This window comes from Furipterus horrens, unplaced genomic scaffold (assembly GCF_987537825.1).
Source record: "Furipterus horrens unplaced genomic scaffold, mFurHor1.1.pri manual_scaffold_10, whole genome shotgun sequence".
NCBI classification, from domain to species: domain Eukaryota; kingdom Metazoa; phylum Chordata; class Mammalia; order Chiroptera; family Furipteridae; genus Furipterus; species Furipterus horrens.
Window position 1 is genome coordinate 66,691,911 of NW_028327180.1, and position 25,827 is coordinate 66,717,737.

General features: G+C 49.5%; 1 protein-coding gene and 1 pseudogene across 2 annotated transcripts; one reads left to right on the top strand and one right to left on the bottom strand.

Annotated features, from left to right (window-relative positions):
- Positions 1–274: 274 nt before the first annotated feature.
- LOC150000541 (E2F-associated phosphoprotein pseudogene) lies at positions 275–1,875 on the bottom strand (annotated as a pseudogene).
- LOC150000542 (organic cation/carnitine transporter 2) lies at positions 1,634–24,986 on the top strand. Of its 2 annotated transcripts, XM_090288035.1 has the most exons (10): positions 1,636–2,266; positions 8,542–8,645; positions 14,307–14,461; positions 15,429–15,600; positions 16,763–16,889; positions 18,542–18,642; positions 20,267–20,481; positions 21,924–22,106; positions 23,117–23,252; positions 23,607–24,986. In XM_090288035.1, exons 1-10 carry the CDS (start codon positions 1,874–1,876, stop codon positions 23,692–23,694), a joined length of 1,674 nt encoding a protein of 557 aa, XP_090144161.1. In that variant the 5' UTR covers positions 1,636–1,873; the 3' UTR covers positions 23,695–24,986. The 2 variants fall into 2 exon arrangements, with proteins under 2 accessions (XP_090144162.1, XP_090144161.1); XM_090288036.1 differs by lacking the exon at positions 23,117–23,252 and having other exon boundaries at positions 1,634–2,266; positions 23,607–23,668.
- The last annotated feature ends 841 nt before the right edge of the window (positions 24,987–25,827 follow it).

The window sequence follows — 25,827 nt, forward strand, 5'->3', positions numbered from 1 at the left end:
ATATTGAATTAAATAAATATATTACTAAAATTAATTTCACCCATTTCTTATTACCTTGTTTTTTTAATTCTGAAGAGCTAATTAATTAAAGCCCCAACTTTCCCAAGTCCATCCAAAAGGGAACGAAAGATCAGTCCCAACAGAGCTAGGAAAAATTTTTCTTTAAAGAAGGGGGAAGGATGAAAGTTGGTAACCATTCTCTTTCGAAAAGAATAAAACACTGCTTCCTTAAATCACCACTCAGAATGTCACTTAATAAAAAGCTAGGAGGAAAATAACTTTATATTTGCCTATATACAGTAATAGGTAATTAAATGCCAACATAGCTATTTAGGAATGGCTTGCTAAAACATTGAAAAAGTGAAAGACTTCATCCTTGTCACAGACTGCCACTTTTGTGGAACAGTTGGTGCACATAACTGAGTGACAAGTTTCTTCTGTCTCTGCCTGCTCTGGCAGCACCTTCCTGGTTAGACCTCATCTTATGGCCTCGCTTTTTCTTCTTGTTCTCTGGGGTTTTGTATCTTAGAACCTCCTCTTTGTTGACAGAACAAATTCATCACCAACATTGCTCTATATGTATTGAGTTTTGTATGCTTCATGCCTTTGAAAATCAAGACACAGTGTGGTCATGCAGGCAGGGCAATTCAAGACAGCATCGCTGCTTGGAACAGGCTGTTGCTGTTGATGTGTCCTCTGTATTCCAAAACCATGGTAAGCCTCTTCTCTGAGCATCAACCCAGGCCAATCTGTTATCTTTTTCAGGATCATGTAGCAATTCATTTGTTGGAATCCTGTGTCGTTTCTTCTTCTTGGTCTCTCTTGCTGCTTTGTCTTCATCCTCAGAATCAAGACATATATCTCAGTCCTTTGTCAGAGCTGCTCCAACTTTCCCATTTCCTGAGGAAGACCCTGTTTCCAGACAGGATAGATAATGAGTCCTCCATTGTTATTCTGGTATTACAAATGTAGCCACTTACTCTATGGCAGAGTAAAGCTTTAGAATCACCGAGTTGCTTTTTGAAAAATTATTTTACTGCCAGTCAACTCCCAAGTTAAGGCCTATGCAGAAACAACTAACCTGAGAATATTTAATCCTGGGCTGGGATCATCAATAATCTTAAAGTTAAAAATTTACATTTGTTCTCACATGTGAAAGGATAATAAAAGGGCTTGTTACAGAGCAAAATATGGAAAGGGTACCTCAGTTAGAATTTAGTCATTGCTCCCAGCCTCTTCATTGGGGTAGATAACGGTTTCGGTTTGAAAATAATCCCTGCCACTCTTACATGGATGGGCAGTGTAACGGGCCCTAACCGCAGTGAGACCCTGGGCCTGTCCCAGTCCCTCGTCGGCCTCGGCAAAACGTTGTGAGGTGGAGGCGGTATTTTTAATACTGTAATTGAGCCTCGCTGCCCGCTCGCCAACCGTCTCCCCCAAACCCCGGCTCCGAGCTGGGGCAGCGAGTCTGGCTCAGTCACGAAGGCCGAGAGCGTCAATGCTTCCGAGCCCGAGCCAGGTCTCCTCCAGCTGCAGCTTCCCGGTCAAGCCCCAGGTGCCCGCCGTCGTCGGGCCCGCCCACCGGCCGTCACGTGCGGCCCCAGCTCCTCCCACGCCGGCGCCGCACTGCGGACTGTGGGGCGGGCCTTGCAGCCCTAGGCCAGAACCCTCCTAGGCCCCGCCCTCTATGTAAGGCCGGAGGCTGTGGCCCGGCCGCTACGGCGGCGGGAGTTTGCGATCCTGCTCGTTCGGCGGACAGTCACCCGGTTAGTCCCTCGTTTGGTCGCGCAGTGCAGGCCCAGCGCGCACGCGCACACGCCCTCCGCGCCCCGCGTCTGCGCGCCGCCGCGTCCCCCGACTCCCAGAGGGTGGCATGCGGGACTACGATGAGGTGACCGCCTTCCTGGGCGAGTGGGGGCCCTTCCAGCGCCTCGTCTTCTTTCTGCTCAGCGCCAGCATCATCCCCAACGGCTTCAATGGTCTGTCAGCCGTGTTCCTGACGGCGACTCCGGAACACCGATGCCGGGTGCCGGACAGCGTGAACCTGAGCAGCGCCTGGCGCAACCACAGTGTCCCGCTGCGGACGCAGAACGGCCACAAGGTGCCTCACAGCTGCCGGCGCTACCGGCTTGCGGCGATCGCCAACTTCTCGGCACTCGGGCTGGAGCCGGGACGCGACGTGGATCTGGAGCAGCTGGAGCAGGAGAGCTGCCTGGATGGCTGGGAGTTCAGCCAGGACGTCTACCTGTCCACCATCGTAACCGAGGTGGGTACCAGCCCCGTGTCGGGGCCGGAGACCCGGGTGTCGGGAGGACCTTCGCAGTTTCTGAGGTCATGCACTCTACCCTTCGCAAGGTGCGTGCTGATGTTGCCGCTTCCATTCCCGCAACACACTACGTACTGGCGATGGTTATCCACCCTCCAGCCAGATGGCTCGGAACGCTTTCCGCGTTGACTTCGAGCCAGAGATGCTCTCTGAGAGTAGGGTGTCGAGCTGGCCATCCATCCTGATGGCCATAATGGAGAGGGCGCCAAGAAGGCCCTGGCAGCCCCTGGGCGGTGCTTTGTGTGGTCAAAGACTCCCTCTAGTTGGGGTCAAAGTGTGAGGAGCAGAGACAGAGCTTGGGTCAAGGGACTGTCACCGTTTTTCTTCCAGCATCTTGGCATCTGTTCCGGGAGAAAGGAAACACACCTTTTCTTTCCTGAACTTTTAAAGTTAAGGGAAGCGTGTGTATAAAATTGTTTTTTGCTCCTTTTTCCAGTTACTCCTTTTTCAACCATCCTACCCCAAAATGACAGTCTGATCATGCCTTCTAAGGAATTATTTACATTTTGCTCATGGTTAGTTATCAGCCTGTTAGCATCTGTCCATGCACCCAAAGATCTGTTTAAAGCGACTTGTTGACCTGAAATGTTATAGCTAAAGCATGCAACCTTAATTCATAGGGAGTGGGGAGAAACCAAAGTTCTCATTCCCCAGCCACTTGGATTTTTGTGTTGGGTGGCTTTGTCTCTCCCCTGGTGATAGTCCTTGGAGCTGGGTGTATGACATGATGTTAATGGATGAGCGGAGTGTGGATGTGCATTGCATCTTACTCAGACGCTGGCTGGCACTAACTCACTGGAGCTTCAGCAGAACTAAGCAGGCAGGGCAGTGAAAGAGCCCTTCTAGATAGCTACCAGGGCGTACAGGTTCACTGAGTGTCAGGATCATGGATTTGCAGATTAGGGAAGGCTTCCTGGAAGAGGAGGCCTCTTAATGAGTCTGGGGTGTTCAGCTCAGCAGATGCAAAGTCTGGAACAGCAAGAAACAACCTAGAGGGAGGTCAGAATTCAGAGGGAGGGGGATGAAGGGGAGCCCCACTGGGATCTCACAGGTAGTGGCATCCTTCTATAGTGTCCTGAGGTATTGACAAAAGAGGCACTGAATGGAGGTAGCTGACTGTTTTTTGTGGCCCAAAAGTCCATGGAGAATCAAAACTTCCTGTCATCACAAATCCTCAGCCCTAGACTCACAAGCAAATCTGTCACCTTCTTGAAAGCCAGTGAGGGTCGTGAAAGCAGAGACTGTGCCTCTGGTGGCGGCAGAGGCCGCAGAGGGAAGAAGCCGTATTCTGTGACACAAGATTCCCTACAAATTCTGCTTCTGGTTTCTCATGGAAGGGGCGAGTCAAAAAAAGTGCATGGCATCTCTTGGGTTTCACCCTGACCCCCAGGATCCCTTGGCTCACAGTTGTCATCTGCTCTTGCTTCGCCACTTTATCCCGCCCTAGGTTGAGGGTGGTGGCGGTGCTGATGAGTTCCCCAAGGCTGGCTGTGTCAGAGGGTCCTTGAGCTGTGTCGCTACCTATGTCAGCTTTTCCATCTTTATATTTAGCCTATTTATTTCACTGTCTTAGCAGTTTCATAAGAGCTCTTTGCCCTTTCACCTACTAACAGGTTGTCAGTCTTGACTGGGAGGCCAGATTAATACCTTACTTAGCCCTTTGTCTGGAGATGCTGGAATGTCTGACTTGACATTCAGGGCTGCTCATTCCTCCAGATAAACAGTCACTGTTGGAAGCTGTTGCATTAACATTCCAACTCCATTTTTCTAAGGTTTGTTTTCTTTCAATCTAGACCTGGTGAGCTGAGCACTGCAGCTAGTCCTGCGCCTGCCAGGCCTGCCCTCCACCCCACAGCATACATATATAAGTACGCTGGTATTGAATTCCTAGCCAAATTTTTCAGTAGAAGATGAAAACCCCGTTTCCCCTGTGTGATATCTGCCTTTGTTGAAATTAAAGTGTGTACGTGTAAGGACGAAGTTGGTGGTAGATGTACATCTTTGCATCTCCTACAGGTCCTGACCTGACACTGGACACAGAGGGTGGGTACGCAGGAATGTTTTTGTTGACTGGGTTAATGAAGAATTTAAGAAATCTTTTCTAAAGTTTGAGAATTGAAGAAGAAAAGGACAGTTTCATTTATAGGAGGGAAATTTGAGGGTGGTTGAAAAGCATTGACAGAAACATTTTCAAGGAAACATAATCTCCCATGCCGTGGACTGGGGCTTGCCCATTATGTGGATCCATGACAAGGCATTGGGATTGGCAGAGTGAAGGGGACACTGTTAGGACATGAAACATTTCAGGAACAGTTTGGTGGCTTCTAGGCTGGCCCCTTTTCTGGCTTCTATGTCACCCCCGAGTGAGGGATCAGCCACCCTACCTTGTTGTGCTGCTCCAGTCCATGAGTGCCTCTTAACCCAGGACTGCCCCCTCCTCTGGGAACCTGGGCAATTTTTCAGCCTGCCTGGTCCACCTGCTTTTTGGTGCCCCCATAGCCCAGCCTGCAGAAAAGTTCCTTTGCACCCATGAGTTGGTGTCTCGTCAGCTAAGCCCTGGCAGTCCTCTTTGTCCCTTTATCTCCTGCCTGTCTCTGCTTCCCAGAAGCCCCCTTCCCCAGCCCTTGGCAGGACTCCGTCTTCCTCCCTGCTGTCCTAGAAAGCCTCTTACTCTCGACTAGCTTATCTATGGGCCTTATGTCATACATAGATAGGTTTGGGAGGTAGGAGAGCCCCCACTGTTGTCCGCAGCCTACCTCCCTGAAGGAAAGGCCACATCACCCAGGGAGGTGGGGCTGGGCTGACTCCAGGGTGGAGAGTTGGAGCAGACCTGCAGCTTGTATGGCACTACTTTGCCCTTGCTGACATCTCTAACTCAGGGAGAGCGCAGACCCTCAGCCCTGCCTTTGCAGCTCATGGCAAGCCAGAGAAGCCCCTCACTGGGCACATGCAATTCTAACAGGTCCATCCAGCCATGAGTGATCGATCAGATTGAGCCCTTCTCTGAGTGCCCAGGAACCCCAATCCTGGGTCAAAGTTTTGACAGCTGACACAGGGAGCGGGCTGAGGAAGCAAAGAAAATCTGTTCTAGAGACGAAGTTCAGGGTTCATCTAGGCTTTGGGCAGCCAAGGCCAAAGATCAGACCGAAGGCTACTGTGATGTTGAAGGTTCACAGTCCTTTCTTTTTCAGCTGTTCACTACGTACCAAACAACTACTGAGCCTCACCTCTGCTGGGCACTGCCAGGCGTTGGGGAGGTTGTGCCAGGAGATACTTCTCCTTGCCCTGACAGCCTCGGGGCAAGGATCAGCCATTCACTGAAGCAGGAAGAGAACGAAATGTGTGTAGGGATAGATGGCATCCAGTAACTGTGGTGCCTGCCGACCAGTGTGTCTGACCATTGAAGCAGTCAGGCTGGGTATGTCTCAGGGAGGAGCTTCTGCCCTGTGGCACAGTCCCTGTCTTTCCCTTCCAGCCAGCTCACAGGTAAGAACATTTAGTTCCAGAAAACAACATCATCACTCTACTTTCCATAACCAAGAAGCATCACTGATTGCATACTGTGCACATGATACATACTTCTCTCTCTCTCAAAAATTTTAACTGTATTGAGTTATAAGTGGTCTAAAATAAACTGCACATAACTCAAATGTGCAACATGAAAAGCTTTCACAGACATGAAAGGCACACTTTTTGCCAAGAAGGATAGCAAGCCTTGGCCCCTTGCCAAAATTGCTCCCAGATTCTTTCAGGTTGTATCCTCACAGCCCACCTAGCTGAGGGGTCATGATGCTAGACTCATGATCTGAATCTTAAACCCACATTTAGTTCTACCATTGGCACCTGTTATCAGCCAGTACAGCTCACCCAGTGCACCAGGTGGAGGCATTGATGAGCTGGTCTGGAGCTGCTCTAGTCGTGGCTGGGGAGCCAGGAGCTCAGTGTAGGAATGCTGGATTCCTTTGTAAACACTACAAGCCCAGGGTTCATGGCCTGCACTCCGGGCTTCTCATCACACCCTTCCTTAGGGGGATTTTGCCAAGTCCTGGAACCACTGCAGTCCATTCGGTGGTTGACAGGTAAGTGGATTGTTGGCAAGGGGGGACCTAGTTCATGCTTGCCCTTGTGTTCATTTTTTGAGACGTATTACCTTTCCTGACCTTACACACATGCCCCCGCTGTGGCCAGTAGGAAGTGTTAGCCCATGTTTGCTTTTGGAGGGCCCAAAGCTAGGCCCTGAGAACTATCAAGAATTGTCAGTGGTGGATAGAGAGGCCAGTTACTCTTGGGAGTTACACACTTGCCCAGAGTAAGGGTAGGTTGGACCAAATAGCAGGGCTGAAGCTGAAGGAACTGGAGACATGATCTGGGAACCTGTCGCAAAAGGAACACTAGTCACCTAGTCCCTTGTCAGCCCAGATTTTTCTAAAAGCCTATATTGGGAGACCTGGCATGGTTGGGTGGACTATCACCCAAAAACTCACTGCAGAAGCCCCTGTGGACTTTTAGTCTAGCTCAGCTATATTATTCCTCAACCCTCATGAGAGACCTGTTGAGATACAGCTACTAAGTCTTTATTCTTTTTTTTTTTTTTTTTTTTAACTCTGTTGCAGCAAAAGTAATGTGTGCTAGCTGGGAATAGATCCCATCTCATTCAAAAGCAGCAAATAGCCATGATCTGGCCCACGAAGCGCTGCCTAACACCCTACCTAATACCCAGAGGCTATCACCTGTCCCCAGGTCCCTCAGCTCCGACTCCCTGCCACTCCCATCCTGGCTTTATCAGCCACATCTGGACAGGGGCATCTCGGTGCCATCACCCTGAGGCTGCAGAGGAAGGCAGGCTGCCAACAGCTCAAGTGTTCAGGCCTTGTGCTTTGAAATTCTGGCCTCCTGATAGTCTGGACTTCCCCTAGCTGTAGGCACTGGGGACCCTCTTTTCTTCCCACGGGTGGGGGCCCAGGCGGTCCTTATCATCAGCTGCAGGGAGTTCCGCATCCAGCCTGAGTGCTGCCCTGCCACCCTCTGAGGTACCCGGGGCTGTGTGCACACACTGCCCAACAGAGCAGAGAAGCAGACTGGTTTTCCCCCTGTCGCTTAGCCTGGAAGCGTTGCTATATTCTTGGAAGCCACACACTCCCCTGCTTTTTTGTGTTACTGGGGAGCCTTCAGTCTCCATGGAGGGCAGGCCAACGGCCTGGCGCCAGGCAAGGAAGGGTCTGCATGCCCTGGCGGTGGTCTTGGTTCCTACTGAGCAGCATCTCTCTGTTCTGAGAAGCATTTTTCTGGGAACCACCAAGCTTCCTGTTTTGGCTTTTCTTCCTCCTTTGACCTCATGTTGGAATGGAGCAACCTCACATTTGAATTGTTCAGCTGCTTCCCCAAGCCCATAGATGTCTTTTTATGGTAACCATTGATGAAGCTGCATAGGGTGCTGGGAAACTCAAGCTGTGTAGCCTGTTCCCTACCTCAATCCCTGTTTTACAAATGAGGAGATTAAGGCACAATGAGAGGAGAGTCTTGTCTGGGGTTGGATAACCAGTTAACAGTAGAATAGAGGCTAAAAACCAGTGTCTTGACTCCCAGCTCAGAGCTCTTGGCTGTGATTGGGCCTAGTGTTAACACTGCGTCAGGGATCCCAGCTCTGAATATCACCAAAAGGACCCAAAAGTCATTGGCTCAGGGTAGGGGCCTGAGCAGAGCTAAAGGAACAGATGCAAATGGTACATCTCTGGCCCTCTGGCCTCGGTTCCTTGCTGAGCGACTTGACCCTGGGAGGCCCAGAGCCCTGCCCCAGAGCCACTCCTGTGCCATCCTGACAATGACCTGCCCCACTGAAGGGGCACCCTGCCTGTCCCCAGCCCTGTGCCAGCCCAGGTTCTTCAGTGACCATGAGAGGCCTCGCCTTCTCCTAGACCGGAACATGGGTAGAGTACTTGCTCCCCGCCTCTCCCTTCCTCAGATGAGAAGCAACAATAGGGTTAAAAGCTGTGAAAACCCGGACAGGGAGGGAGCCCAGTCTCCCTGTGAGGGGTGCTAGTCCCCAGGCTCACTGCCCAGATCAGCTGTTGCTGTCTGAACGAACTCACACACCTACGTGGTCATGTAAACAGAGTGCAGGGATGCAGGATGTTCTGATTTCATTTTCCAAGAAAGCTTAACTTTAAAACATTTTTAAAAGCAGTGAGTGATACATCCCTTTGCTCCTCTTACAGTGGAACCTGGTGTGTGAGGACGACTGGAAGGCCCCACTCACGATTTCCTTGTTTTTCGGGGGCGTGCTGGTGGGCTCCTTCATTTCAGGGCAGCTCTCGGACAGGTAAGGTGGGTGTCAGTCTCCTGCTGTTGCAGGGGACCCCAGCACTGAGCAAGGGGTACGCATGTGCCAGGCACATGCCTTCACTTGGTAGTATTCTTTCAGCCCAGGGCCTTGTGTTTTAAAAGAGAGACCCAAGCTACAGTACAGACGCCACACCAAGTAAGGAGAACCAACAACTTCCTCTCCCTGATTCTTGTAACCTGAGCTGAGTGGATCCATGCTAGATCAACTGGATTTGACCAGAAGTATCCCATGATTCACTTCTGCACCAGCCCAGCTGGCCCTCCCTAGGTGAGCATAACTCTTTCTTGTCACCATGCGTGGGAGAGGTGGACACCACACAAGCACACACACAGTATTGTAGATCTTAAGGTGTGGCCATTGCCGTGTTCCCAAAGCCACTGCTTTCTCTGAAAGGTGAGAGGAGATGTCAGTAGGCCGTGGTGGGAGGATGGGCAGAGCTCATGTCCACAAGACTGATGCCCCTTACCTCAGCCCATGGTTGCGGCACTTACTTCACAACAAGCAGGAAGTGTGCTGTTTTCACCCATAAGCGTGTGATTTATGGAATTCCAAGGCTATTAACTCATGGTTAATTCATGACTTAGGGAGTCCATGTTCTCTTGAAATTATAGGCCAAATTTTAGAGATTGTATGTGAGCATTTTTCTGGAGAGAGGTGCAGAGTTTCTGTGAAGTTCTCAGAGGGGTCTGTTATATTGTTATCTCTCTACCCCAGAGCTGCAGAAGCCCAGGGTAAGAAGAGTGACCTTCAGCAAGGTCCTTGTCCGCACTGTGTCACCCAGTGGAGAGGAGTTCCAGCATCGTCCCAGCTGGTTGGGGTCCCTAATAGAGAAGTTCAGGATGAGGTTGTCGTGTTGCATAAGAACAAAGCCGTTTTATCCTGTAGCACAGATTCAGGGTGATGCTGTGGCATGTTTCCCCTCTATGGATTATTATCTGCACCTGAGAAGACTTTCCTCCTGAGGAATACATACATTTCTCACTAGATTGGTTTTTTCCCAGAGTATCATCCAGTGATTTTAAAAACGGGACAAATTCCTATAGTCACCAGTAAGCATTGAGTTAAGCAGGCCATGACCACTGAAAGGTGAGTCTAGACAAACCATAGACACTTGCCCCTTCGGGGCAAAGGCCTGTGCTTCTCTCGATCCTGTATCTAGCAGTACCTAATCAGCTGGTCACTAATATTTATTTATTTATTTACTCTTAGATGGGAAGGAAGGGAGAAAGAGAGGGAGAGAAACATTGATGTGCAGAGACACATTGATCAGTTTCCTTTTGCATGTCCTCAACTGGCGACCTGGCCTGCAACTCAGACATGTGCCCTGACTGGGAATCGAACCAACGACCTTTGGGTTCACAGGCTGGCACTCAATCCACTGAGCCACACCAGCCAGGGCAATATTTATTTAACAAACACATAGTATCTAATATGTACCAGACACTCTGATAAGCACTGTACAAGTTAAATAATAATAATTTAATCTTCATAACCTGTGAAGGAAGAATTATTACTATTCTCATTTTATAGATGGGGAAGATGAGACCCAGAGGAGTTCAATGACTTGCCCAGTGTCACAGAGCCAGCACGGGGCAGACCTGGGATTTGGGCCCAGAGGGTCTTGACCCTCTGTTTTTTGTGGACTGCTGTTCTTGGGCCTGTTCTTCTAGAACTTGCCTTCTAGCAAAGCAGAATGTATTAAACAACTAACTGAGGGGAGAACTTGTTATCCTTGGTGGCAGTAAGCGACACAGAGAGTTGCAGATGCTAAGAGAGGGTCTGACAGAGGAAGCCAGGAGAGGCTTCCCTGTGAAGGGAAGACATGCGCTGGGAGCTGAAAGACCAGTGCAAGTTAGCCAGCTACTGGGGTGGGGAGAGGAAAACCATCCTGAGTACAGAGAGCAGCATGAACTTAAGCCTAGACTCAAGAAGCGGTGCAGCCCATGTTAGAACTGCAAAAAAAGCCTCTATGGAGGTGTGGAGAATGGTTAGAGGCAGAGTAGTGAGACAGTCAGGGCCCCAAGCACAGGAGCAGGCAGGCTTAGCAGATGAGAGCTAGGAGCTTGGGCTTCAGTCACAGAGCCTTGGGGAGCCATTGAGAGTTTTTCAAAGCAGCAGTGTGACATAATCCGATTTGCAGTTTTTGAAAGATTATTTAATAACTTTGTGGAGAGAGGATTGACAGAGGAAGCAAGAAGGATTATGGCAGGACTAATGAGATTCTCACAATAATTTATGCAGGAAATGGTGGTGGCTTGAACTAGACTGCAGGTGGTAGCAATGGAGCGGAGCAGTAGCAGGTAAAACCAACAGCACATGGCTATGGGTTGGGTGCGGGAAGTGAGGAGAGGAAGGTTCCTGGCCTATACAACCAGATAGATGACAGTACCCTTCTCTGAGCACGTAACTCTGGAAGAGGACCGTGTTTGTAAGAGAAGAGGGTGAGTTCAGTGAGAACATGCTGAGATTGAGGTGACTGTGAGACTTCTAAGTGGAGGAATTGAGTATGCAGTTGGATGTGTGAATATGATGCTCCATGAAGGGTTTGGGCTGAAGAAGGACATTTGGGAATTGTCAGCTCATAGAACCCTCATCACAGCCCCAAACATGGATGAGATCACCTGGGGAGATCACAGAGAGGAGGGATGCCTATCCAAGTGGGATGCTGGGAAATCCCCTCTCTTGGGGTTGAGTGGCAGCTGAGACTCAGAGGAATTACTTTGATGTGGAAAACAAGGAGTCACCCCAAGATCAGAGTTGAATATCGGTGTATTTTTCTGGGTCACCTGTGTCATGGGTTAGGTGGGTCTTTGTGGGCTAGCGAAAGACCCTGATTCTTCAGGAAAGTGTTTAAGTTCCAATGGTCTCCCAAGGAAACAGAAACAAAATTCTACATTAGTCTTCAGAAGTGCTAGTATAGTGTTTTCTCAAAACTTGAAAAAAAGTGTTGTCGGCAGACTTCTTTTCAGTAGGATCATTTGAATCCAGTAAATGAAATAGCTCTAAGTATGGCAGTTCTGGCTGTAGCCTCTGCTGCCTACTCCCAGCACCACTCCTGAAGCTTGTCTGCATCCCCATGGGAGGCCCCAGGCTCAGGGGCTGGACAGTTTCTCTTCTCATTACCTCTAAGTAAACCAGTCCAAAACCTAAGCCAAACAAATTACCTAAGAGCAATAGATTAATTTCCTTCACCTGTTGTCTAGGATACCAATAGTAACTTTTTACATAGGATAAAGGTTTCACCTTCTTTCTGACATATGAATAAGGCTGAAATACAAGAGCAATAAAATAATCATGGGTTGTCACAGCCTTTTTTCTGACATTGAGTTACCTCTAAGTGCATGAATTATAAGAGGGCACAACCCTGGGAAGAAGTAGACTGATATTTCCTGGCTTTGTAGGCATGTATATGTTTGATGTTTTGTTAACATACTTTAAGAGTGAGTGTTTCTGACCCCAAGGGGCTCGTGCTATGTCATGGTTCCCCGGTATTTCTCTTTCCCACTGTCCCAGGGAGCCCTTGGGTGGGGAAGGCAGGGGTGGAGGTTACAGCTCTTTGCCTGTAGTAAAGGACTGCCCTTGGATGGCATGTGGGGTGCTCCTGTAACAGAAAAATGCCAGTGGGGAGGGAAGGCAAACTCTCCTTCTAGACCAGGGTTTCCCCACCTTGACACTCTTGACGTTTTGAGCCAGAGAATTCTTTGTTGTAGGGGGCTATCCTGGGCATTTTAGGATGTCTAGAACATCTCTGGCCTCTGCCTAGTACATGCCAAAACAAACAAACAAACAAAGGAGACCCCAAAACAAAAACAACCCCATTGCAGTGAGCAGAAGCACCAAGCTCTTTAACATGGCTGCAAGGCCTGTCACTGTTACTCCTGCCCACTTCTGCAGCCTCCGAGTGATTAGCCAACACCAGCATGCTGGCCCCTGGTGTTTGTCATGCTCCTTCCAGCCACACTTGTGTGCATTCCCCACCCAGCCCCCATGGCCTTCCTTGACCCTGCAGGCTGACTCAGGGTCCCTGGTTTACATTACCCTGGTTCCTCATGCCTTTCCTTCAGAGCACCCATCAGAAATTGTGATGATTAATGTTGGTCTCCCTGCTGTACTGTGAATATCGTTCAGAGTTCAGTACCCTACTCACCCTTGTCAACAGGTACTTTTCTTTTGGACCTCATTTCAGTGTCCTATCATCAGGGAGACCCCTGAACACCCATGCACCCAGCCCCTACATTCCAGGGCAGGTTCCTTCATTGTGTTCCTGTGGACCCAGGTGCTGACCTTTCAGTGCCCTTGTCTTCATGTGTACCTGAGAATTCAGTGACGTGGCTTTTTTATTACAGTGTGATCACTGTCTGTCTCACCACCTACAGACTATAAGCTCGTTGAGGGCAGAAACAGCATCTTTTTAAAATTCAGATAGATCCCTAGTGCCTAGTATATAATACATGTTCAACTAACCACTCATTGAATGAAGATGGGTGTCAGCTTCCCTGGCCAGATTCAGGCTGAATCCAATGGGTTGAATGAACTAGACTGACTTGTTCTTCCCCATTTGTGGCACTGTCTTTAAAACCAAAAAAAATTTTTTTTTAAATTCTTAAATTGAACACAGATACAGAAAACCACATAGAACAAATATGTGGCTTGATGAATTATTCCAGGGAAATAACCTCGTAACTTCCACCAAATTAAGAAATAGAACTTTGCTGGCCACCAAGAAGCCCTGCCCAGGTGTCCTTCCCCCATATGTAACCACTGACCTGACTTTTATAATAATAACTTCCTTGTGGTTTTCAGTCTACTTTAATCTAGGGACTCTCCCCACATTCCTTCCTTTGCCTCCCAGTTGATTTTTGAAGAACACTGGGCTGTTCCTCCTCTAGAATTTCCCAGACTGGACTCAGCTGACTGTATACTCACAGTGCAGTTCAGTAGATTCTTCTTTTATCTGTATTTCTTGCAAAGTGGCAGCTAGATCTAGAGTCTTGACTACATTCAGATTCAGTCCTTTTGGCAAGACTATAGCAGTCATGCAATGTTCAATTGCCTCTATGATGTGAACAGTCATTAAAACGTAACGCCCATGTGTGTTCACTGATTAGGGGTTCTAAAATGGTAATATTCTAATTTGATCACTTTCTTTTCATTCGATAGTTGGAATACTTTTATAAAATGATATTGCCCTCATCTATGATTGGTTATTCACAATTGGTTATTCACATAGTTTACACAGGAAAGTCAGGACAAATGTTTCTTTCCCTTTATTTACCAGTTTTCATTTATAATGAATTGTTTCTCCACCACCCTCCAAAGTAAACCAGTTCTTTTTAAAAATTGTATTATAAATGTATGGATTTAAACAGAATAAGTGTGTTTCAATCCTCTGCAATCACTGACATAATCGTGGCACTGCCTTTTGGGCCACACTGGTGCCCAGGCTGCATATTGGTCCTGAGGAGGAGGGGCAGGGTGGGTAACAGCATAGGGACTGGGAGACTGGGGCTTTCCTTGCACCAAATGCTCTGGCAGCTCTGTCCCGACACTGCCCTGAATGGTCCTGGGGGAGCCCCTCTTGGAGCTGGTTCCTGCCGCCTTCTCCTGGTGGTTCTGAACTGCCCCTTTCCTTCGCAGGTTCGGTCGGAAGAATGTGCTGTTTGTGACCATGGGCATGCAGACGGGCTTCAGCTTCCTGCAGATCTTCTCCAAGAACTTCGAGATGTTTGCCATGCTATTTTTCCTTGTAGGCATGGGCCAGATCTCCAACTACGTAGCCGCATTTGTCCTGGGTACGGCCATCAGGTTGGAGCTGAGGACTTGATCCTGCATTTGACCAGCATCTCACCACGCACTTCCTGGAGACAGCTGTGCTGTCCCTTGAGTGGAAGTGGTCTCCAGCAACACCAGCCAGGGCTTTTTTGAGAACCCAATTTGTAGGCAGGGAGACAGAGTTCACCAGTTACCCAGCCTTGGGTGCCCAGCAGCACAGCAGCCTGGCTGCTACGTTCCAGCTCTTCCCTGGCCTTGGAGGTGTGGCACCTTGGCCTCGTTAGTACTTGATTGCCATTTTACTAGGACTCACCCAAGATCCTCCATCAAAAAAGGGCTTGCCAATGCCAGGGCTGAGGCAGCTACAGAAAGAGGGAGGCATGCGTGAGGAGCAAGGGCCAAGGAAGAAAACTGCCTCTTCTGCCAAACTGTGGCCAGTGAAGTTGACAGGCAAGAAGAAATTGATAAGAAAGGGCTTTACTAGTGTGACCTTTCGGCTTTTAACTCAGAGCTCACGCTGCAGGGCTCTGAGCTGTTCTCATGGGAAAATGATCCATCTCACTGTTGGTAGGAACCTGACTCTAGCTCATTGGTCTTTGGGTTCTGTGGGTTGTATTTTTGAAGGATTATTTCTTTCTCTTCACTTTCAACTGAATGTTTTTTCTTCAAGGATAACAGTCAGCATATGCAGCCTTAGTAATGACTTCCCCTTTGATGAATTCTTCCTCATGTAAAGACTAAATTTTGGCATTTTTAACATGGCTTCAGGAAGTGATGACATTTTCATGAGCGAACTGTCACTGAGAGGCCACCATGAGGCACTCCCAACAGATGGTCACACTGGGCTGGGTTCAGGATCCCATCCCTCAGGAGGACTTAGCAGTCAGAATTATCTCAAAGTTTCTTTCTCATCTTTACGTAGGAGAAGATTAATAAGAAAATAACCTAAATTACATACTAACAGGACTCCTCCCTTGTTTTGAACAGGCACAGAAATTCTTGGCAAGTCAGTGCGTATTATATTCTCTACGTTAGGAGTGTGCATATTTTACGCACTTGGCTACATGCTGTTGCCACTGTTCGCTTACTTCATCCGAGACTGGCGGATGCTGCTCCTGGCGCTGACGGTGCCAGGCGTGCTGTGTGCAGCGCTCTGGTGGTGAGTGGGGTGCTGTGCCCAGGGGTCACCACCAACAGGACATCTGTCTGGCCTTCACTAGGGGGCAGCAGCAGCCCACAAATCCCTGTTTGGACTCTCAGAGACAGGAAATGTAAATTATTTATAAGTTGTTTCAGAATGTTTTCTCCACACTCAGAAAAGCCAAAGACAAATGAAATCCCAAGACATCAACAGACTTGTGTTCGGTCCCGTGCTGGGTTGGTGAGAGTTCAGGGAGAGGGAAAAGCCATAGCTGCAAGATGATGGGGCCTTGTGACCACCAGGAAGTTGTCAGACCACAGGACAAGACAGCTTAAGCCCCGCCGCTGGCTGCGGGCTGCTGCTGGAGCCTGACACAGGTGCTAGGAGAAGAGGAAGAGCAATGGAAGCAAGAGTCCCCAGGGTGGCTACACAGGGAAGCCAGGTTCCATCTGAGCCTCCAGTAGGAGTGGGACAGGCAGCGAGGAGGCCATTCCTTACCAGGGAGGGAATGTGGCAGAGGGGCTGAGGCGAGACAGCCCCCTGTAGGTGGGGTGGTGAGGGCACTGCCCCACACGTGGCAGAGAATACTTCAGAGCACAGCACGGGTCCTGGTTATAACTGAAGGGCAGGGGCTGCCCAGTGAGGTAGAAAAATAAGCGCCACATAGTCTCCAAAGCAGCCCCGTGCCTTGTAAGTATAGGTAGAGAGTCTAAGTCAATTGAATGAATCTGGGAGAATGAGGAAAAACTAGAGGCTAAGAGACCAGTGCAGAAACTTCTGTGGATGCCAGGGACAAGCAGTGATTACAGGTGGGCAAGGGTCTGGGCCTGGCCGAGCCCACAGCAGGAACCAGGCTTTGGGAGCCCATCTTGCCAGGTCTCCTTAGTGTCCAGCAGGTGGCGCCACTGCTCCTCAGAAATGGAGGTGGTCGGCCAGGGGCCGAATCCCATCCAGGTGAGCAGGCCTCTCCAACTTCTGTGCACTCCAGTGTACTCAGAAGCTCACCTTTCAGGTCATTACTGGGTGTGGTATGGACCATCTCTTTGCTTCTGGCTTGGAAACACCAAAAAATTCCCCAAACCTAGCTCTGGTTCTGAGACTCCATTTCCCACCTCCACTTAATGTTGCACCTGGTCTGTTGGGCAGGAATGCCTCAGTGAGATTGCTCCTTGTACTTCAGGTTCATCCCTGAGTCCCCTCGATGGCTCATCTCTCAGGGACGGTTTAAAGAGGCAGAGGTGATCATCCGCAGGGCTGCCAAAATCAATGGGATTGTTGTACCTTCCACCATCTTTGAACCGAGTGAGGTAAACACTGAATGGAGCTGGAGGGAGGGTCTTGGTGACGGGTCTGAGGGCAGCACTACAAAGGCCGGAAGCCCTCCCTTCACACAGGAGCCCAGCCCTCCACCGCTGCCCCAGGCAAGCCTTACGACATCTCAGAAGCTGAGAAGGTGCCAGTTGATTTTAGGTTCTCATACTTTATACACTTCTTTTCCAGGCGATCATATAGTCTTACCGTTACTTTTAATAATATGCACTCTTTATGATTAATAGTCCTCCCACAAGGTTGGCATTTGGGGAAATCACTGTTTCTCGTGCCTTAGGTAGTTTCTCATCATAAGAAGATAATAGAGTACATAAAATGTGAACAAACAGATTTGGAGTTACAAGTGTCCCGTGTCCTCCCACCCACCCGTGGTTAGTTGTTGCATGATCTTGGAACCAGGCCTTTTCGATGTCCGACCCTTTGCCCTACCCCACCTCTGCCTGCAAACCCTGTTCTCACGCCATGAGTAACCTCTGGCCCTGTCTGATGCCTGGGTCTTGCTTCCCCTATTGTCTCAGAGCTTCCACCCTCCCTGCAGCAGGCAGTTCTGTGCAATCTCGTGGCAGAGGAAGAGGTAGGATGCTGTAACTGCTGGCTGATACAGCTCTGAAGTGCGTGTCTGGTCTGACAGGAAGACGGGACTGGCTATGAGAACAGCCTCCAGCAGTCCTGCTGAAATGCGTGCAGAAGGCATGTTAGAGATACTTGAGACAAAATGCAGACCTGGGGCTTGGGAAAAGAGGGACCACTTACACACAGCAGAGAAGCTGCTGGCTACTGCCAGCCCTGCCGCCCGCACAGTGCAGCTGCTACTCCCTCCCAGCACAGGTTGGAAAGGGCTCTGGTGTACAAAGGTCTGGCAGGCGCAGATGGCAGAGAGGGCTCTTAAGTGAAATGGCTCTGGTGGCTTTTCAGTGAAGGGTCAGTCTGGGTGAACCCTAAGCCCCACCAGCATCCTTGAGGAAATGAGGCTATTTCAGGGGATCCATTAAGTCTAAAGTTGACCTTTTGTTGAACTGCTAACTCGGGAAAAACAAGTTCCAAAGCTGGGTTTGCTTATGAAAGGAACATCAGTGTGTTTAGACGTGTGGTTTATTAATGTCCTTGGCTGTGCTGAGTTTCATAGGAAGTTACTCCGGGTGAAGCTGAGGTCAATTTTCCTGTTTTTCTATCTGAAATGTTTTTGCTTTTGGAAGTAGACCAGTAACTACATGGTATGAAGACTGAAAACATTAATTCTTTTAAAATAGCAGATCAATAGATGCCACAGCCAGTGTCTCTCTGACCCAGAGGGCAGGGATCCAGCCACGGGAAGGGATACTCAAGGCCTCCCTGGAATGTGGCCACTGTTGGCGGGTTCTGCCTGACGTAGCTGTCAGCTTGGGCCTCACCTTGGCTGGGTCCCCTGAGGGGACTGGTCACCTACTTTTCCTCCACATTCTTGATCACTCGTTTGTTACTGACAAGGCCAGGGGAAGCCTTCCACTGCCCAAGATTCAGCCAGCATACTTACTCTTCTTTTCAAGAAAGAAACAGAACACTTCCCAACCCAGAGATGCAGAAAGCTAAGCTGCTGGGGCTTCAGGTGTGTCACTGGATCTCTGAGTCTCCGACCTTCTCCCTCCTGCAGCTCCAAGACCTAAGTGCCCAGAAGCAGCAGTTGCACAGCATTCTGGACCTGCTGCGGACGCGGAACATCCGCATGGTCACCATCATGTCCATAATCCTGTGGTGCGTAAGTGAGACCTGCTGGGGGCTTCCACGCAAAGCCTCTGGTGGTGGCTGGGATGCCTTTTGTTGGCACGTGTCTCTCAGACCAAAACTGAAAGCCCATGTCACCAGCAAGGAAAAGGGATGTGTCTTGCCATCAGAGAAACAGGTGTGTCACAATTCTTGATGGAGCTTCAAAAAAGGAGAATGAAAATTGCTGTGGTGGCTTTTGAGGAGAATATGGGACTGTCGGGGATCCTTCCAGGTCCTGAGGGGAACCCTTGCTCACTCCAGGTCCTAGTTTAGTTGTTTATGTGCCCTGTGCCTCCAGCAGTGGCTGAGGAAGACAGGTGAGGCCATCAAGAAGGCTCTAAGACACCATGTCCTTTCAGTTACAGAGACTGCTAAGTACTTTCTGGAAATGTGTGTGGAAACAGGATCCCTCCTTCTGGTTTGTTTGGAGAAGGTTCTGGAAGCGGGGCCACAGCTGGGATGTCCTCATTAGGTTCCTTCTAACAAGCGAAGCGTTTCACCAAGTGTGTCAGAAAGGAAGTTGAGTTGGCAGAGAGAGAACATGGCCGGGTGTCAGGAGAGCATTTGCTCAGTGGCCAGACCCCTGAGAATAGAGGCCACTACCTGATCCGGCTCAGTCAGGAAGGTAGACTTTGCCTCAGAGTCCTTATTACTAGTCAACCAGCCTTTGGGCAGCCAGCCATCTGACTCCCCAGAGGCGACAATGAGTCACCCATTTCCAAGGAATAGCCCAGGATCCCGCAGGGCAGTGCCCCACCCTGAAGCCACCCCAGACAGGGCCAACATTCAGTCCACATCAGACTCACCAGTCCCCACTCTGGTTCCCCCAGGCACGCCCAGCTCTGATTTCTCAGGAACTCCTGCATGTGCCCTTTTCCCTGGTTGTGCAGCTGTGGTTTCAGCCTGCAGACAAGTCCAACCTAACCCATAAAGGTCTAGTCTGCCAGAGAGAATGCCTGCCTGCTGGGCACAGGGACCAGGCCAGGGACTCCGGGGTGGGGCATGCAGATAAGAGACCATGTGGCGCGCTGTCCCTTGTGAGGGGTGGGTGGTGCTGGTGCCAGCTGCCTCTGACCAGCCTCTCCCTGGCTGGGTGCCACGGAGGGTCTGCTCTCGCTCTTTTTCCAAGTGTTTTACCAGAGGATTGTTCCTTATTTGATCTTATTCCTCAGTCCTGTTCCTCCCCACTTGCCATCTGCTTCCTGACTCATTCCCCAGCTTCCCTGCAGTTGCTGTGTTTGGTGATGTCCAGAGAGTCAGGAAGTAGGTTTCATGAGAGCTTCAGCTTAGGATTTCTGAAGCCGATAGGCAGGTTGGAGTTGGGGTTTTTTGTTTATTTGTTTGTTTGACTTGGTTTGTTTTTTCCTGACAAAGTAATTGTCTGGCTTGTATGTCTTTTTGCTGTTTGGGATGCTCTGAAAGTGGTCTGGCCTGGAGTTGACACTGGGCTGGGGGAGTTAATCTTTTGTTCTAAGAAGTAAGATTTGGTTCAATCTGCTGCCCTCCCAAAGGATCGTTTTGAATTTCCTGCCATAAGTGTATGTGAAAAGTTGCCCCGGTTGGGAGGTACCCAGGGTGCTGCTGTACCTTCAGCTTCTGCACTCTGTTTTAGGATGACCATATCAGTGGGCTACTTTGGGCTCTCCCTGGACACTCCTAACTTGCACGGCGACGTCTATGTGAACTGCTTCCTGTCGGCAGTGGTGGAAGTCCCGGCGTATGTCCTGGCCTGGCTGCTGCTGCAGTACCTGCCCCGGCGCTACTCCATGGCCACCGCGCTCTTCCTGGGCGGCAGTGTGCTCCTCTTTGTGCAGCTGGTGCCCCCAGGTAGGGACCGTGGGCATCTTCTGTCTTCGCTGAGTCACTCAGTCTTTGCCAGGCTGTCTCCCCCAGTCAATAAAAGGAATAAAATCATGCCATCATAGCTCACTTGCATATCTTCATTCTTGGCCAAAAAAATTGAGAGAAAGTGTCTCCTGAGACCAGACAACCCTCATGGCCTGGGCTTGGAGGAAGTGGGCAGAGAAACTGCATGGGGCTGGTGGTTCATTTGACTGTTTACCAAGTTAGTGTGCATATTTGATTTTTTCTGCAGGGTAAGGGAGGGGGGGGGACAAATAGCCCTCCCCATTACTTTTTAACCTGCCCCTTAATCATTCATATCTTCACCAAGGAGCTAGGGAATGAGTGGCCAGGCACTGTGCTCCTGCCTGTGATGCAGGAGTAAAAAGGCCTGCGGAGCCCAGGTCCTCTGCAGCTCCCACTCTAGTTGAGAAGACAACAAACAAGTAAATAAAGGCTTAATGTAGCGCTCACTGTGTTACTTTTACAATAATGAGAAAGGACTGTGGAGGGCTGGTGTGTGGGGAGCGGCCACGGGCAGTGTCCCTGGAGAAGGCAGGTGAGCGGAAGCATAGATGAAGGGTGAGAAAGCTGTGGAGAAGTAGAAACAGAGCCCTGCAGGTCGAAGAGACAGCACAGGTAGTGACCCTGAGGAGGGAGTGAGCCTGGCATGTTGGAAGGCAGAGAAGGAGCTGGAAAGAGATGAAGAGTGGGGAGAAGGGAGGAGCCAGGTCACAGAGTGGGTCTCCTAAGCCACTAACAGGATATGATTCTTAAAACTGTCTCAGTATCCCACAGGTTGGGGAGAAAGCCCTTTTGACAATTTATAGAACAGTTCATGGACTCACTACGGTACCTAGAGTTGTCACTGTACTCATGCATTTGACGGCCTCTGGTGTTGGTTTGTGGGTTCCTGAGGCTGGCAGCACTACCTGGGAACAGCCCACACTGTGGCATGGCAGGGCAGCCCAGGAGTGTGTGTACTGTGTAGAGGTTCACGTCCGAGCTCAGGGTGACCTACACCGGCCACTCACAGCAAGCAGGATATGTCGTTTCTAGTGGTCTACGGGTCTGTGAATTGTCATGTCTAAGTAGAACAAAAGCATGAAATGACTGAGAATTGGGCTTCCCGTTCATGCACCAGCCATCAGTTAACCCAGCAGTGCTTGTCCCCTATAGATGTGTGTAATGACTTCTGGCCAGGGAAGCAGGTTTGTTGGGGCTTGAGGGGAGTGCATGTCCTCACACAGCTTCAGATCCAGCTTCCTCTCAGGGCTAAACATTTGGAGGGACATCTAGGCTATAATCCCTTAACCCACAACAGGAAATTACAGAAACCGCCTGCCCCCCCCCACAAATTGCAACTTTCAATTGCAGTGCACCTTTAGTTGGTACCTTCTCCTACTTTCTTCCCTTTGCCTCTCCAGACTTGTATTATTTGTCCACCGTCCTGGTGATGGTGGGCAAATTTGGAGTCACTGCTGCCTTTTCCATGGTCTACGTGTACACAGCCGAGCTGTACCCCACGGTGGTCAGAAACATGGGCGTGGGCGTCAGCTCCACCGCATCCCGCCTGGGTAGCATCCTGTCTCCCTACTTCATTTACCTCGGTAAGTCCCATGGGCTGAGGGTGCGTGGGAGCAGTGGGGTGGGAGCGCTGATGAGCTTGAACGTGAGCTGGAAATGGCTGGGAAACAGGACAACAGGCACACATGACAAATGGGATCTGTCTGATGTTGGATCTGTGCCTGGGATAGGCTCTTGTCCAGGTACGTGGGCTGTGGTGGAGGCGCTCGCTTGTACGTGGAAAACAACCTGTAGGTTAGCTAGGAATTGATAAGAAAAGTAGGGAGTTTTGCTCTTGATTTAGCTACACCAGGCCTTCCATGAGAGAATAGAATCCCCTTATCCTAAGAAACTACCGAGCGGCTTCGGAAGTCAGTGTACTTAACTGCAGAACGCTCTTCTTGGAATCAGAGTTTAAAAAAGGAACAGCAAGAGGGAAAGAGGTCCATTCAAGACGTCTGATGAACTGAGACTCCTTGTGACTTGGAACATGTGACACAAGCATTCAGACCTGTGTGAAGATGTGCTTTGTGCCATCTTCTGTAGCAGGGCACCCTTTTCTCTTTCTCAAAGTTACTTTCTCTTGGCAGCCACTGTTTCCCACACAGCCCTCACCAGCACGTTTCTGGGGAGGGGTGCACCCACCTTGAGAGTACCCAGGATGCTTGGCGAGCATCCTCCATAGATCTGACAAGCAGAAACATCTTGCTTGGCCCGTAGGCAAATCGAATGGGTTGTAACACATCTGGAGAGGTGGAGGAACTATTTCTGTCCCTGGACGAGTATCTTGAGTTCCTTGGAAACCCAGCATTGGGAAATAGGCATAGTAATCATCATGCTCCCCTCCCCTGCCCCATGAGGCACTGATGGACCTCTGGGCATGTCGCTGCCAACCCTGGGTGCTGAGACTTGTCTAGGTGCAACTCCAACTGTGGGGCACACTGAGGCTGAGAGGACAGGTGATCCCCTTTAGAGCCCTGGAAGTACAGAAGGCTAGAGGGAAACCGGGTCTAACTGTACCCCCGGCTTCAGGCTGTTGTCTGCTTCACCCTAGGCGCCTACGACCGCTTCCTACCCTACATTCTCATGGGAAGTCTGACCATCCTGACTGCCATCCTCACCTTGTTCCTCCCAGAGAGCTTCGGCACCCACCTCCCAGACACCATTGACCAGATGCTAAGGGTCAAGGGGTAAGGAGGCCTCCTCTGCACCACATTGATGCACCGATCTGGGCCTGGCAGAGTTTCCCACAAACTCAGAAACACCATGGACTAGTTTAGCCATCAGAGGTTTAGAAATGGCAAGGAGTTTGAATCTGTCCCCTCTGTTCTGACCCAGACCACCATGTCACCATGTCCATCTCCACAGCAACAACAGCTCTGGGATAGTGCAGAGACTGGGAGAAACCTTCTGAAGCCACTGTCTTGATTTTTTTCCCCTCTTTAGTGAGATAGACACAGTTCTAGGTTTGGTTTATTGGTTTTGAGACTGGAGGATGTCTCTTTAAGATTTGTTACTAACATTTGTTCCACTTGTTTTTATAGAATAAAATACAGACAAACTCCAAGCCACAAGAGGATATTAAAAGATGGTGAAGAAAGCCCCACAGTCCTTAAAAGCACAGCCTTCTAACACCCTGCAGGAAGTGAGAAAGTGAAGAGAAAAGACCACACCTTGTCGGAAATGGTTTGTGTGGACACAGAGTCCTTCAGTGACAAAGGTCTTTGCTGTTCATTCTGTTGACCCTCTGTCTGACTTTGCTCGCAGATGGGCACCTGGACTTGGAGGCCGCCTGGGGTCCTAGTGCCACCGTCTGTCCAGCGACACTGTGGCTATCAACTGACAACTCCAGAGAAGTCCTAATACAGTGATGGACAGGGCACTTCCTAAGAGGTTAACTAGAACCAGCGGGATTTAGAAGAATATGAGAGGCATCTGCTAAATTTTCATTTTAATTTAGACTTCCTGAAAAGGCCCCTGATAAAATTGGAGGTCTAAATCCCACCCCCCAAGACTTTCCCTCAATGGTGCACTTTAGAGGAAAAGAAATCATTTCACAGGGAGTTTGATTTCTCACACTTTCTCAGTTACAAAGATTAATAACTGGGAGCGCTGCTGCTCCAGGGCAGGAGAGCCCAGGTCTGGGAAGTCTGCAGGTATTAACATGGAAGGATCTGAACAGGTACAGAATATGGGCAAGCACACTGACTGTGAGCACTTGGACCAGTCGGTGTTACTCCTGGGTAGACTTGTTTACATCTGATCAAAGCACTGGGCTTGTCCAGGCTCATAGCAAATGCATCATTGAACCTACTATGTTTTCATGCGAGATGAATTAAACCTCCTAGCTATTATGGTTTTGGTGCATAGTTTGAAGGAAGTGTGTCAGTGAGAAAGAGACAAGCAAACTTGTCTCTTCTCTCAAAAGCATAGTTTGTGTGTTGTCTGTTTGTTGTTTATTTGTTTTATTCCTTAAGTTATTTACCCTTCAGAATTGACTTAGGAAAGACTGGTTCCTTAACCTCCTAGTGTGTATCTTTTTTGGTCAACCCAGAATTGCTCTGATAATGGTCCGCAGCGACCACCTGTGCAAGACCTTATCACCTTTAGCCACCAGCACTTCTTGGAGTCCCAAAACTGACGTCATTGTGTGGCTTCCTTTTGTGATACCTAATCATGGGGAAAATTACAAAGAAGAAAGTTAAATCATGTTCACAGTCCTTCAGAATTGCTCACTCCAGTCATGTGACATTGGGAGATATTTGTGTTTGGTGTGACTGTCTTCTCTTTTCTGACTGTTACTGTGGTTACTGTGGTACTCCTGCTGCATATGCTTTACCTGCTTAAAAACCACGTTTGGGAAAGCTACTGAAGTGCCTTGAGAAATGAAGATGTTTTAATAAATAAAATGATTTTTTAAATAATAGCAATTGCCTATGACTTTTATTTCCACAATTTGGTGACCAGTGCCACACTATCACCTGACTCTTCTCTGTGTCACCTTGGGCTAAATCTAGCAGTGGTTTGTGATTAGCCTCTAAGCCCGAGATTAATCCCTGTGTGCTAGAAACCTTCACTCTGTTGATTGGCTATGGACTGAGCCAGCCTTCTATACAAGTGTCTTAGTCTGGGTTCCCCTGAGAGCAGAGCCTGAGACCAGTGCTGTGTGCCCTGATCTGGGAACAAGATTCCAGGGAGGAGTAAAGGATGGCGTGGGGGCGGACAGGGAAGAAGTGAGACCCAGCACATGGGTGGTGCACTTTCAGGTTGAGACAGCTCCATCCAGCCAGAACGTCTGAGGAACCTGAGGAAATATAGCTCAAAACCATCTGCATGTAGATAAAAGGGAGAAGCATTTCTCTACTGGCCTCCATCCCCCATTCATCAAAGGCAGCTCCATAGATGTCAGCTTCCTGCATTCCCAGGTTGCACATGCCTGAGTCCCAAACAGGTTCTGTCCCCTGGGTAGAAAGCAAGAGGTGAGACATGGCAGGCTGATGTGAGGCACTGGCAGGCCATGTACAGTGGTCAAAGCTGCTGTGGACTGGTCTGCAGCAGTGACTGAAGCGAGTGGTGGGACTGAGAGGATTGGGGCTGGACATAGTGCGCATGCACACACACACACCACACACATATAATGTGTCATGGGGCAATTTGAGCTAGAATGTGTAGATTGATCTGCGTAAGAAGCTTCAGTGTTGCAGAGAGAACTCAAAAGGCACAATGCATAACAACAAGCAGCATCAACCTCAGGGAAGGAAGGAG